The sequence below is a fragment of the Erithacus rubecula genome (genome assembly GCF_903797595.1).
Source record: "Erithacus rubecula genome assembly, chromosome: 1".
In the NCBI taxonomy this organism is placed as follows: Eukaryota; Metazoa; Chordata; class Aves; order Passeriformes; family Muscicapidae; genus Erithacus; species Erithacus rubecula.
In genome coordinates this window covers 75,120,733-75,135,653 of record NC_136658.1, presented here as the reverse complement: position 1 = coordinate 75,135,653, position 14,921 = coordinate 75,120,733, and the positions used below count along the sequence as shown (strand labels likewise).

Below are 14,921 nucleotides of genomic sequence, written 5' to 3'. Positions count from 1 at the left end.
AAACACTGCTTACTCTAAGCTGTTTCTTTCAGTGCCTTTTACATGAATAATTGTGTGAGCATTTAATAAACAAATTCAGGATCATTCCCCTTTACCTTTTTAGCCTTTTTAGGCATCCACACATTACATCAGGACACACACAGAGCTACAGCTTACCATTTACTAAAACACCACATAAATTCTCACCTTCCAAGGTCTTCTGATCCCTTTGAAGAAATCGGGCATCCACATTGGAAGCACAACAGCTTCTCTTAATAATTTCTTGGCTTCTTCCAAATCTGCTATGTCATCCCTGTGCAAGATGACGAAAGTTGTATAATATTTTCATACAACTACATTTCTTCAATTTTTATACAAGAGAAATAGAAAAGTTTTTCACTTAGTACCATTTCCTTAGCATGCAAGCATATGTCTCATGACAGCATTCCTATCATACCGTGACCTAAAATTAAATCCACTTTTGGAAGGCAGGGAAAAAATTATTTTCAACTCAAGTTACCCAGAGATGCGTAATTAAAAATTGTTTTGGACAATGTGAACACCAAAGAAGTATTTTTAAAGATCTCAGGAGTGTACACTCATTTCAGCAGTACATGTAACGGGTGTACTGCACATAATATCAATTAGCAACAAAAGCTTAACTTTAATCAAATTAATAAACTGTTAAAGCAGAAGATCTAATTTTTGCCTATCAGTAGAAGATTATGTTGCCTCCCTGTTTTAGGAGTTTGAAGATGGGTAATTTCTCTCCTTTTCTACAGTAGCAAAAACATTTGAATTGAGAAAATCCTCATACCAATGAATGCTTGGATTCCTTGATACAATGTCTCTTTCAAGAGCTTCGATCAGGTCTTTGTCGTAACCTGCTCCATCAAATTTTGGAATATCCCCATCACCAAATTCCTGGGGTATTTTCTTTCCCTAGAAATGAAAATCATACAGGCTCATAAGAATATTACACAACTGACACACCTCCTGGCCAACCAAAGGCATGAATGCAGGAACAGCCTCACAAAGATACAGCCACGACTAGCTGAAGACCAGAGCATCCAAAGCATATTCTGAAGATGCTACACTTGCCACCTTACCTGTCAGAAGTAAACATCTGACACTATAATCACCAAAAAGGGACAAGGAAGGTGTCTTTGATGGAGGAAAACCAAGACTCTCTCCCCTCGTTTCATTAAAGCCATCCTGCCCAGCAATATCTCCTTTCCTCAAACTATCTGTGTCTCGCCTCTCATTTGCAGGCCAGCTTCATAAACAATTCAAATGCTTTGAAAAGATCATATTTATTTAAGGACTGCACCAAAAGCCCTAAAGAAGCTCCAAAGACACTCAGGCTTCTTAGATGCAATAATTTCTGCAGCACACTAAGGCTACATCAGTGCCCAAGCCATCCTCTGCCTCTGCCCCAAATGGCCCAGAATTTCTGGTTAATGCTTCCCCGGGTGCTGTTCAGCTTATGGGGTTGAAGTGACATTTTCCCTTTGAAGCATCAGGGCTCATGCTCCTCCTCTCTCAGTTCTGGAGGAAATCGCTTCCCCTCCCAGCATTCAGGGTGCCTGAAAAGCAGCTGCTCTGGTTTAACAGAGGGGGCTGAGCAGGGATCTACTTTAGGACTCTTAACCCAGCTTCTAAACACTATCAGCAGCAAGTTAAAGAATCCCAGCTGGCTGGACAAATGCATCCTAGACGAAGGCGGGTTGAGAGGCAGCTGGAGACACACAAATAACCTTGCAGTAGGAAAACAAAAAGGTAGCCACTACACCCTCCCAGTTGCCATTACTTTCATTCCTTGCTTCCAAGAGAACTCTTATGTTGTTTAGCATTCCTAACTCAGTGTAAAAAGGAAACTGCGAAAATCCTGTAGAGTTTTCAAGATTTCAGGAGAGATAAAATGGAATCCATTTAAAAATAAATAAATAAATAAATAAATAAAAACAGGACAATGAAATTAAAGGTATTTGCTAATAATATTATTATTGCTGGTCCCAAATTAGTCCAACCTGCAATTCTCAGTGAGTGTAGACTAGAAATAATGATTTTTTTAAAATGTCACCTGAAACTAGGCAGCAGAGGTAAGCATAATTTTTCCAGTCATCTCTTGGGGTATTACTTTCACAAAACAGTTTTAAATAAAGTTGCTGTGATGGCTTCTCTCTAAGAAGGTATGCCAACAGATAGGTATCCAGGGCTGCAAAAGACTACTTCCACCCTTGGCAATCCCATCTCATAATTTCAGGCAACCAATATCTGTCTTAAACATTTAGAAATCAGCTGTCCTTTCCATCAGGAAGAGCTATTGAACCTGCATTAACACATGGAACAAAAAAATTGTTTTCAAAATTGTTGTTACTACTCTTGTACTGAGTTTCTGTACTAGTTTCAGCAGTTCACTCCTTGGTGTGTCCACCACACTGATATACTTGCATCAGGCTTGTGCTTTCCCTTAATTTACCAAACCAATTAAGTCTCCTTTTGGAACACAAGCTGAACATAATTATCCATTCACTTTGGCAATGCTTTTTATTTCTCTCCCTCCTAATGTTAACATATCTTTCTTGTGTGTGGCTCTACACAAAATACTCCAGCTGTTTTCTCACCAGATCCTCCCATAATGGCACATGTATGTCTTCTCTCTGCTGGTAACACCTCAACAAGCAGGGATTTTGTTTACTGGGATTTTGTTTACATTCACATCCATAGCATTATCATACTGCTCCCTTTCAGGCAACCTCAGCAGATTAATCATATAGAATTACCCTGAGGGCTGTAATGGCCAGAACTGGGCTCTGAAGACACCTTGCTTTCCTGCAGGTTCTTCCCACTGCATACAAATGCCAAATAACAACTGCACATGAGCTCTCTACCCCTCACCACCAAAGCCAAAGGTGGTACCTGACTATGCCTCACCCCAGAAGCCAGCCCTTCCCATCACTAGCAAGAAAAGGTAGTGTGCCAAATGGAAATTCAGCCTGATCCAGTTTCTGCTGATACATCCAAATCCATCTTCTCTTCTACCACTGAGATCCCAGCTTCAAGCAGAAATTCTTGTTATAGCTTCCAAGAACACAGCCTGCTGCTCTGCATCACTGAACATTATCCCATTTCCAACACAGAGTCATCCAATTCTTCCTGTCTGTGCAACAGCCTCACTTGCCTCTCCTGATGATGGTGCTTCCCAGCTTGGTGTCATGAGCAAATTCATTTAGTGCCTCTTTTTTGTGCCAAGTTAAATTGGCACAAAAATATTATTTTAAATACAAAACAAGAGTCAAAAATGATTTGCCAGTTGCCTGCTACTTCTCCTTTCAGCAGAGCCCGTTTACTTTTCCCTTGCTGCCTAATCCCACTTTAAAATTCCTCTACACCACACACTAAAATAACAAATTGCTTCCCATGTGTTATCTGGGGAGATTAATTTCTTTACATAAGAGATTAACTAGAACTCTAAAGAAAATCCTGGCAGAGACAACACCTTTGCTTAAAAAACTATAATTCACTCTATTCCACTCTTCACTTAGTTCCAAGTCTTTAGCTTTTCATCTACTCTAAATTTGTTGTAAAACATATAAAAATAAACAACTTCAGTTGCCTGCAACACTGTTCCTTTACTTTCTCAATAGAGGCATTGTCAACACAACTTAGTCTGATGCTGTCACCATTCACATAAGACAGCATCAGACTACTTAAATTTTACTGTAAAAATGTGCTCCCAGGCCTGCAATTTCACCTACCAGTTCTTTCAGCATTTTCAGATGGAGATTATGTAGCCTTCCAGTCCCAATGCATGGAGGTCTGTGCTTTCACCTCAATGCTACTATCTCATCTCATGTCACAGTTGGTGATGCACAGGAGGATAAGCAAAAATAATTTAATTTGTTAAATCATACCTTCATTGATGTTAATATTCACTTCATTGATATGGCTGCACAGCCATTGGCTGTTTCATATCCTTCATAATATTTATTGACCTTATCCACTGATGGTCTAAAATAACCTAAAGAGTACTCCTAAGAAAGTGTTCCAGTGCTTTGATATGGTATTATGCAATTTCTAGAAAACATACTGGCAGGATTCATGCTGCCTCTTTAAACTGAACTATTAAACAGAAGCTAAAACTCTTAGTAATGCTCCAACAGAAGGTACCCTGAGAACAAGCTTAATAATTTCCAGTGGAACTGAGAAGGAAAGCAGTATTTTAAGGATAAGCAGTATTTTAGGAAAAAAAAAAAAAAGGACACACAAGGATTTAGTGGATAGACACAATCTGGTGGGTTTAGTTCAAAATTATTTTATATAGCACTAAAAAAGGTAATTTTATTGGCATAGCCAGGTTAAAATTACTTATCCCAAGATGGTTGCTGTCAGAATGACAAGATGTTATGGTCTAGAGAGAAGAAACAGTGAAAGAAGGCATTTGTTTCAAGTGAGGCAGTGCAGCTCTAAAATATACATATTATACTTATATTTACCTTGGCAAAAAAATATGAGTTACATTGTGGTATTATAGCCAGGACAGCATGCAACCTATTACACTGCAGCCAACATCTTAGAAAATAGATAATTCATTACATGTTCTAAGTAGTCCTATCCTAGCACCCAAACCCAAAAACTACAGAGCTGAAATATTTAGTAGGAGAAAAGACACCTCATTACTTAATTTAAAGCTTCAGGTTTGCCCTATTTTTTTAACTGAACATGATGAGTTACCAAATCTCTTTGATTTGACACACCAGGCTACAGAGGAAAGCTGCTTGGTGGTTCAAACTCAGAAACTGAAGAACAAACAGTTGTAAACTAAGAAAGGATAAAACTGAAAGGTAAGCCTATTTTCATGCCTGTGTGCAAAATATAGGAAGTTGCATTAACTTCTTCCACTTCCCAGAAACACCTGGCTGTTCTTCTTTCATTCAAAATCCTTCTCAAAGGCAAATCATGGATCCCTTACAAAAACCATTACACAGCACATGAGGATTTGTAACCTGGGGTGATTTTCAGTCACATACCCCAAACAAAGGAACTAGAATAACCACCAAGGAGCTAGACAAAGGGGAATACAAGAGCACATGTACTGGAATTTTTTGAGGAGTAGACATATTTTCCTTCTGCCACCTAGTGACCAATTTATTCAGATAAGAGCAGTGTTTAAAATGTACCATATTAAATGGAACACCTTCATGACTTTTCCTGCACCTCACAGCAGTAGTATTGCTAATCACATTATTCCCAGAGACAAGTATTATACAAGTCATGTTGTTGTAGGCTCCTTATAGCAAAGCCCTATAATGCTCATCACCGGAAAGCTTGGAGAGCAGAGTTCACCCTCATTAGAGCTAAGACTTTGAAGGCTGCCTTACACAAGCACATCTGGTGAACCTGTCACACACCATGACTCCAATTCCCTATATAGATGGCAAAACTTTCAATAATTTCACAGATCTTCACGAGATTTTTATAGCTTGAAGGAGGCACGCTTGTTATTTTAAATCTTACTGATCCAGGGGAGAGAGATTTCTAAAATGCTTGATCTGTACAGTCACTCAGTGGCACTGCTGAAAATGTGCCTGGCCCTACCTTTTGATGGTAATAAGGGCTAGGATTACTTAATACTTTTCCTGTGTATCAGAAAACAATTTATGATGGAAAAAGCATATCTTTGAGTTATTCCTAAGCTGTCAAAAAGTGCAATAGAAAGGTCACAAAGGAACTAATCAATTTTTGGAAGAAAATTGGCCTAAATATTTTCTTATTCACCTCTCAAGATCTATACAATACTGTGTGACCCATAGGAAGGCACGTCATGTATCTTGTGTCTTTGTCTGTCAGGAAAGTAATGCCACTTCAGTACAGTCTCAACTTGTATATTTAATACCATTTAGTCCTTGGGTTCCTGGCACTACTCCACAATTAAATTTCAAAACATAAGTGTCTCAGAAACAGTGATTTGCACACTGACATTTTTTCCAGCCATGAAACAGTCCTTTTTTTTCTGACATCACCACTGCATAGTGATCACTGTTTCTCCTTTTCTTTCACTTCAGTACTGCTTCTTTTCCATGGATCTTCAGATGAATCTCCAAATTAGTCTAGTTTAATTCATTGCTTTTACTTTTAAAACAAAACAGTTCCAAGAAGCTTCTTTCTAAACACTATAATAAAACACAAAACCCCTCTCATAAACCAGAGAAAATGAAAGTTGTTTAGAATTTGCTTTTAATACTTCTCCCTCACATCAATTTCATGTAGGTAACTTCAAATAATTTGGAACAGATTTACCTATCATCAATGAATTTATGGAACTGTTCTGAACTCTAATTTATACTATGGTATGGTAGAGGCAATGGTTCTGTGGAACTCTATTCACAATGCTTAAAGTCTAGGGAAGGACACTAGTGTCACTTCTGCACTTTTTTGTCCTAAAAAGGAATCCAATACAGGGCTTTTGTAAAGATATTAATGTCAAAACCCCACCAAACGTGAGGGAAAAGGAGGAGAAGGGACTTTATACCTGAATGACACTCAGAGATTAGAGTCATGCCCATGGTCTTCACTCAAAGAATAAGAAACCCTCAGCAACAGGATACTATGCTTCCCTCCCTCAAAAAAACCTTACACCACAAGATAGAGCAATCATGACAGAACTTTTCTTAATTTGGTGTAATCATTAATAAATATCACCAAAATACATGCTTTGATCATGGTGAAAAAGAAAGGACTACGTTTTCCCACATGGGATTATTGTGACATTTTATTACCTGTATTAAATGACTAAGAGTGCTTCCCTTTGCCACCTGCTGCATCACAGCAGCTCCCTGCCAAGTTCTTTCCCACTTACCTTGTCATCTCTTCCTCTGACTCTGGATTCCCTTTCTCGGCTGCCTGAGGATTTGTCCCCCTTGGCCACCAGGTGTGCTCTGCCCCGGGCCCGCGGGGCTGAAGTCCCGGGGAGTCTTTCTTCAACGATTTGCCATCTCGGTTGGCACGTTTTATCTGAGGTGGAGCCCTGACAACAGCAACCACAACAAAAACATGCTAAGAACAGCAAAAAGAAGAGCAACATTAAGAAGGAAGGACTCTAATTTGCCTTAGTACATTATTACTAAAGCTGCCAAGACCTTAAGACTTATTTCCCTATATCTGCAAATCCAAAACTACATTTCGGGTTTTGTCTGATACCCAAAGTAAGAAAAAAACACACAAAAAGAAAATATTAACAACATCATCAGATCAGTTCCTAATCAGTCTTACAACAAAACAACACCCATGTAACAAATGAGGAAACAATTTAGTAAAAATCTTCAAAATGAACATTCATCTGAGTCCAAACCAGGACATTATATTAGGCTACATTCACATGCACAAATTCTACACTAACACATGACATTTCTGGTAAAATAAAAATTTTAAAAATAGAGAAAAAAAAAAATGTGGCTAAAAGCTTTGACAGGCCCCAAAACAAAGAGGAAGGATTTCAAACAATCCGCCTACCTCTGACTTCATTCTCCTGTGTAAAAATGTCAAAACATAAAAATTGCCTTGAAAGCAAAAGCAAAGAGAGCTGAACTGCAACCACCTATATTTGTGTACATCACTCATAATGTCAAAGAGTACTAAGCATCAGAATGAGGAGAAAACATTTGGTTTTAAGACAAGGTGTCATTGTCATTTCTCTTTAGGGGTTGAATTTGAAATACAGAACTAAAATAAACCTCCAGGAGTGCCCAAATTTAATAATTGTCCACTACTGAATCTCATACTGATTCTTGTTTCGAGTAACTCAGAATTTGTTAACCCCAAAAACAGGTTCCTGGAATATGATTTAAATTGAGTACTTTCTTAAACACACTGCTGGATTCAACGGCAACATTTTGCTTTTCATGCATTTTCTTCAAACTTAACAGCACAGAACAGTGCCTAGGTTTCCTTACTTATTTGCACAAGATTTAAATTCAGCTTGAAAGAAGCAGATGAACTATTGAGGTTGTACCACTAAGCAAAATACAAAAATAAATACATCTTGAACTTTAACATTGTCATAGAAAATCTGAATTATTTCTACCACTCACAAAAGTAATCAGCATTAATATAATTTTACACTTATATTCTTAGGGGTTTATTTGAAAAGCAAAGATCTTTTTGACAATCATAAAGCACAGAAAGTTATAAATAAACTTGGCATTTCTTTCCATTAACCAAGATCTCTCACTTTAGTTTACTCCTTTGGTTATGTGAGCATACGCACGTTAAAATTCTGTGCTCTTATGTCAGAAAAGTATTGACATGATAAATGTTATTTTTGTCTGTAAACTGAATCTGTTTCCAGCCAGCTCTGTTAGATTGCAAATAAGGATTTCAGAAAATGCAAAAGCATCTATTTTAAGAAATCTATTAGTTAACTGAAGTTACCTTAAGTATGGTTACAGAAGAGATATACCACATGTAACAGAACATGTTTAGCAATTAAACTAACTAACAGATTAAACACAGGTTTAACTATATGTAGCTAGGGAGTGATTTTTAACCACCATGTCCTTCAAGACCCTGGAATTCCAGTTCCTTACAGTCTCCTCAGTCATCAGTTAATTATTTTGCTCAAATAAACAAAATGGAAAAGTTTTCTGCTTACACATGAGAACATCAGCTGTCAGCATAAGCCCACTTATCTCTGCAGCAAACTCTAGTTCCAGGCACTTATTTACTCCTACCAGAATAAAGGAGTGACTGTCTTTGGAATGTCAGAAATAAATCTGACTGTAGTTCAAATACTTATTTCTCAATGAATTAGATTTACTCTTATTAAAAGAAACCAAATTAAAAGCAATAAATGTGTCAATTAAGTGTGATTTTCATGTTACAAAAGCATTCAAAAACAAATATAAAATTATGGTGACCCACCTTTATTGCACCTATTCTGCTTGAGCCTCTCCTTACCTGTGTTCAGCTGGAACAGGAGGAGGCCAAACAGCTGGATCTCTGAAAGGCTCATCTTGACAGGATACAGAGATATCTGGAGGTCTGTCCATTTTAAAACTTTCTAAAGTGTTGACAATGCTCTTAACTTGTTCATATTCTTCAACTAATTCTTGTCTCACCTTGAGAAATACGTATGTTATTTTTAAAATGTTACAATTCAAACTTTAAAAAGAAACAAACAAACACAAAAAGTACCTCAAGCACATACACTAACCTCAAAGGCAGGGATTCCCAAGTCTTCCTATTCACAAACCCCAGATCTATCAGGCTGATAACAGACCTTTAACAGCAGCATAAAGAATTGAATCTCTGTTGAGTTCATTTTCCTGCTTTCCAACCAGACATGATTGCTAAGGCAGTGATCACTCTTCTGTAACATGTGCTGATGCTTGGATTTATGTGTGCATGTTGACACGTATGCACACATACTCTCATACTAGTAAAGGTGTTGTTGGCATTTCTATAGTAATATGCTACTATTCTGGCATAAAAGATCTCTGATTATAGCCTCTGATGTCCTAGTTATAAAACCAGCCAAATCATTAAAATATAATATTACAAAATGAACTCTGTGAGGAGCACAGCATTAGAGTGTGTCCAAAGGAGAGCAATGAAGATGGTGAGAGGGCAAGGACAAGACTTAGAAAGAGCAGCTGAGCTCACTTGGCTTGTTCAGCTTGGAGAAGAGAAGGCTAAGGAGTGACCTCATAGTGGTCTACAACTTCCTCAAGGTGGGCAGTGGAGAGGGAGCTGCTGATCTCCTCTCCCTGGGGACCAGAAATAGCACACAAGAGATGGAATAAAAGAGATGCATTAGGGCAAGTTCAGATTGGACAATAGGTTCTTCACTGGGAGGGTGGTCAGTTACTGGAACAGGCTCCCCAGTAAAGCAGTCACAGAACCAAGTCTGCCAGAGTTCAGGAATTATCTAGACAGGGCTCTTAGTCATGTGGTTTAGTTTTAGGTAGGAACAAGGAGTTGGACTCAATGATCCTTATGAGTTCCTTCCAGCTTGAGAGTTTCCATCATGATTTTATTAATGTATGTGACTGTCATCAGCAAGATACTGGTATGGACAGTGGGAAAGAGAAGGGTAAATCCCCAAGACCCTGTGAATATCTTGAAACACTGCATTTACTTTACCAGGAGCTTTATGAACACCTGTACAGAAAGAGCCTTAAGTACAGGAAGATCTTGAACATTTCACAGGGCAAAGCAGCCTTCTTGCTCATTCCAGATGAGGTAACTCTATCTTTCCAAAGACACAAGACATCCAGCTCAGGCAGGATTATTCCTGCCCTGCTTTGCTCTCTTTGCTTTCTCATCACACAATCAGTGGACACATTCCCCAGTGTGAGAGCTTCCAGCTGAGTTACAAATGTAATTGATTACTAGCTTGGTTCCTTCAAACTGTCTTCACACACATCTCTCCTGTCCAAAAATAAATCCAGCCAAACAGCCACTGTGAGGTACAAAGGAATGATATAGCAAAAACCCTCCAGGGCACCACTCCACAAGAGACAGTCACTTCCTATTCCAGTGCTCCACGAGTACTGACAGGATTCCTTCTATCAGCCTTCCAACACATGCAGAGAAATTGGTGGAAAACAACTTTCTAGCACTAACAGCCAGCGTGCTGTCATTCACCTCCCTGGATCAGCAAGAGGATGGATGGTATCTGAAAACTGAGGGAAAGTCACCATTTGATGCTTTGGAAGATGAAAACAGACTAACATCTGCCAGCCTTCTCTCAGCCAGACCTAAGCACACCAAACTCTGAAATACACACCCTATTTCTTAGTCAATACCTGGCAAATCAATCAACAAGGACTCCTCAATGTGTGGACCACAAAGGAAAACCAGCCATAAACTCCTAAAACCCTTAAAGAAAATGACTCACGTGCAGAAACATTCGTTGCAGTAGAGAAACAACTCAGACATGGGCCCAAAAAGGCTGTGCCACAATTATGAGGTTGACAGAGCAGTGTCTTTCAGTGATCACTGCCACTCTGAAGCAACCTAGGAAGGCTGCAAATGGAAATATCACTGGTTTAGACTCACCAGTCTCTTTGTCCCTCATCATACACACCCTAAGAAGGCTCCATCTCAGGTTTTAGACAGCCTGAAGAAAGCTATTAAGCTATTTATGTTTAAGCAGTTTCAAAAGATAGTGTGCCAAGTTAGCAGCTCAACACTGCCAAACAGTAAAAAACTCCCTTTGCTTCTTCTCCCTAACCACACTCTGTCCCTGCTCTTCTGCATTCAATTTTGACATTGAAATACACTAAGACAGATTGGTAAAATGGCCTAGAAGGGTAAGAAGAAAATAAAGGACACTTCTGCTGGGTCAGCAAGCTGTACATGCACACCATCCACTGCTCAGGTAAATCCCAGAAAAAAAAAAAAAATGCAGGGGGCAGAGGAGGGAGAGAAGCTGGTGCAGGTGGAGGGTAGACAAGGTAGGGAAGAACTTAGCCTCTCTAGGCATGGCAGGATGTTAGCTGGATTCAGCTACCATGTGAAGCTGAAGTGAGCCAGGCTCTGGTACAGCAGCCACCTCTACCACCTACTCGACAGAAGCAGCATTGTGGGCACTGGGTGATGTTGGAAGGCCCAATAAAAACCTTTCAGCCCACAGCTTTGTTTTGATATGGAATCCCAAGAATTTCCAGCAATCAAGCAGAAATCATATGGGTATAAAACAGAGTGAACAAGAATTGAGTTCACTTGTTCTTAGTGGTAGTTACAAAACCCATTTCAGGGAGTACCTCCATATTTTATAATCTATCAACTGTTACACTTTTTCCATCACCAGCTTTTATTTGCTATGTTAGAGCTTGTACTTCTATACCCATTGAAATAAGTGGGGGAATTTGTACCTTGGTAAATACAAAAGTGTGGGACTTTTTTTGTCTGAAGAAAAACTGATTGAACTTATCTCTAAGTGCTTTCTAAACCTGAAGTTACTAACTGCAATTAGTGTTAGTTATTCAACAAGCTTGATCTTTTAAAAAGTGAAGATAAAAAGTCCCTAAACCATATCCAAAACAGATATCAGCAACTCTATCTGATTCCATGGAGTGAAGGTATAACTCCTATAATGACATCTAAATGTTAATGAAACAGGCATGAAGCAAAAAACAACAAAAGCATAGATAGACCAAATGTGTTTGAAATAATAAAAAGACGAATTCACCCTTTATTCTTCAAGCAGGATTGCAGTGCAGCCAATCACCTGCACCAGTGACAACAGTCAGTCAGGGTGCCTTGCTGGCTGCTCCAGGTGCTGAGGGAATCCCTGAGCTCCAGCAGAGCCCCCGTGCTCTCAGCCCTGTGCAACACAGAGCACAAGGCTCTAACAGGCAGCAGGTTGTGCCTGACAGCCGCTGGCCTGTCGTGAGCCAGCGCTATCTCCTGGGGGCACGCTCTGCTGTCACTGCAGCAGCTCGCTCCTACAAGCCAGCTGTCTGGTAAAAACACCGCGACAGCCAAAAATCTCTCTCAGAATAAACAGGGAGAATGTCAACACAAGTAAAGTTCACAGTAGTGGTCATGAGACTAAGCCTACCTTTTAGTTTTGGTAAGGATGAGTTGCTTCTGGTTTTGAATCTTTCCAGTCCCAGCCTGCACTTATATGAATTAATATGCCTACCAGTCAGCCAAACCTCAAATCACAAGAAAGTAACTTTATATTTTATAAAAGAGCTCAGGAGGCCTAGGAGTGAAGATGCAAATGGAGCTACACTCGGCCAGCCCAAGTGCAAGCTGGGAACTCCCTGGATGCAAAATAAGGATCAATCTCTAGGTTTCCCTAAGACAAACCAGTCAAGAGATCATCAATGGCTATGAATTTTCCATTAAGTTAGAGGAATTCTTATGCTGTCATAACTTAAGCAAGAGGAATCCTTGTAATCAAGATGTTCAGTTACAAAGCTTAAGCTTACACAGTTTTTTGCACAGCTCTCTCTGTGTGACATGAAATACAGCCCATCAAACATTTGCACAGAACATCATTCTGTCCAGACCAATCTGTAGAAATTTGAAAACAAAGTCACCTATGCAAAGAGAGGTAGATCAAGAGCATTTGGGAATCTGACCCAAAATCCCAACTGATTCTGGCTCACCTGGGCTTTGCCATTGCTCAATAAACTACTGAGAAAACCCTCTCTTGTACACAAGGCAACAAAACAGATCCACCAGGCATGAGGTACCTATTCAGAATGGAGCACTCACTGTTGAGAAGAGACCAAATGGGAAGAGCAATGGTGCATGTAAGAGATGTAAACTGGTCAGCTACACAGTCACAGCTGGAACCATTCTTTGAGATGTTCCTCAAATGAACGTTTTTGTTTTACAATGGAAAACATCCACAAACACATGAAACTTAGTTCACTGCCTCAGAAGTACCAGTAGAACAAACATCCTGTTAGTGAGCTGCACACAAACATACAGAACGGAAGGGGATGCTTCATACTGACACAGTATCCCAGGAATCCTTCAGAAGGTTCAAGATTTTGAATGTGCCTACAGAAAGTACATCCAAGACAAGAGCTGGTTTAAGTAATAATCTTCTCCTTTGAGCACTTACCTACACGGACATTCAATAGTAAAAGCTCTACCCACACAGTGCTAGTGATTGCTAAACTTCACTTCCAAAAGGTACCAGTGTTATTATCCTCTCCAGATTCCTCAGATGATGGAGAAGCTTAAGAACCTGAAGAACAGGCTAGTTCCACATGCTTGAGGAGACAGAATTACAGGTAAAAAACAGCAATAATCCTCTTAACTATAACCTAAGGGTTGCTTTGCTTCTCAAGCCACTTGCAAGGACCACATTGGTACGAAAATCTCTTGCTTCCACACATTACTGGTACCAAGTGGGTTGGAACTGAAATTTGCTAAACTTACATAATGTGTACAGCAGAATTCTTTAATGGGAAATATCTAAAATTAATATCTAAATATTGGTTTAATGCTGTGAATGAATGCTACTTGTGATCCAACTTCTCAGTTAAATTTTTTTTAGAATGGGTTGTTGGTCAAATTCCTTGACTGTGACTGACTGTTTGGATGTAGACTGTTGGGAGCTGGAAAGTAGTGCTAAAATCCATATCATCAGATTCCCTCTTAGTCTGTTGTAAGGAGTGAGAAACACAACAATTATTTATAAAGAGTAGGTAAATAAAGTAGGTCTGTCTCTATAGGTCTCCCCAAAACATGCAAGTTCTGGTATGGAACAGCTGGCAGTTCCAGGGCTGCATTGTTTGCTCTTGGGCTGTATAATTTTGTTCCCATCAACAAATGAGAAGGCAAATAACCTAGTGATGAACATCCACATGCTTTTTTTCAGTCACACTTTTTACTTTTTGCTGTTTGTCTCTGAGCCTGGCAGCAGTAACAGCAAAGCAATATTCTGACAAAGCTCATCTGCCACTACTACTGTGTTGGGAAGCTTCAGAATTAACATGAGTATACAGCATGACAGACGCTGCCCCACCTGCTGCAGCTCTTTATTGGGACAGATTTCTAAAGCATTTATGTGACATGCTCAGGGGCCACTCTTCTTTTGCCTAAAGGGGATCATTTCTGAGAAGGTGCCAACCTCAGATCCTCTCCTAGAGAGCCAGCTGCCTTCACCAGTAATAAATCCTGGAAACTGTGTTAATGGTCCTTTTGTATTTGAGTTTTGTCTCCAATGTGCAGCACAGATTCCATGGTGCACAGGCTTCTCTGAAACAGTTCAAACAACACACAGTAATATGAGTCTTCAGTGACCTTCACAACACAAGAGTTGTTGAAAGTTTATTGGAAGAATCAGTGTCATCAGAGGAAACACTAAATACTAGATGTGAAGACAATTCAGTGGTTCAGCTACAGAACAAGGAAATCCTCATGTTCTACCTTCACATCAGCTGCAAGTTTGGCAGGAACTAAGGACATGT

The 14,921-nt window shown here is 39.4% G+C and overlaps 1 protein-coding gene across 1 annotated transcript in view; it reads right to left on the bottom strand.

Annotated features, from left to right (window-relative positions):
- The window catches only part of KATNAL1 (katanin catalytic subunit A1 like 1), a 36,290-nt gene that overhangs the window by 11,474 nt on the left and 9,895 nt on the right, over positions 1–14,921 (bottom strand). The window contains 5 exon segments of the mRNA XM_079298477.1: positions 187–292; positions 797–921; positions 6,842–6,927; positions 6,930–7,009; positions 8,938–9,098. Of these exon segments, the coding sequence (XP_079154603.1) occupies positions 187–292; positions 797–921; positions 6,842–6,927; positions 6,930–7,009; positions 8,938–9,098 (558 nt within the window).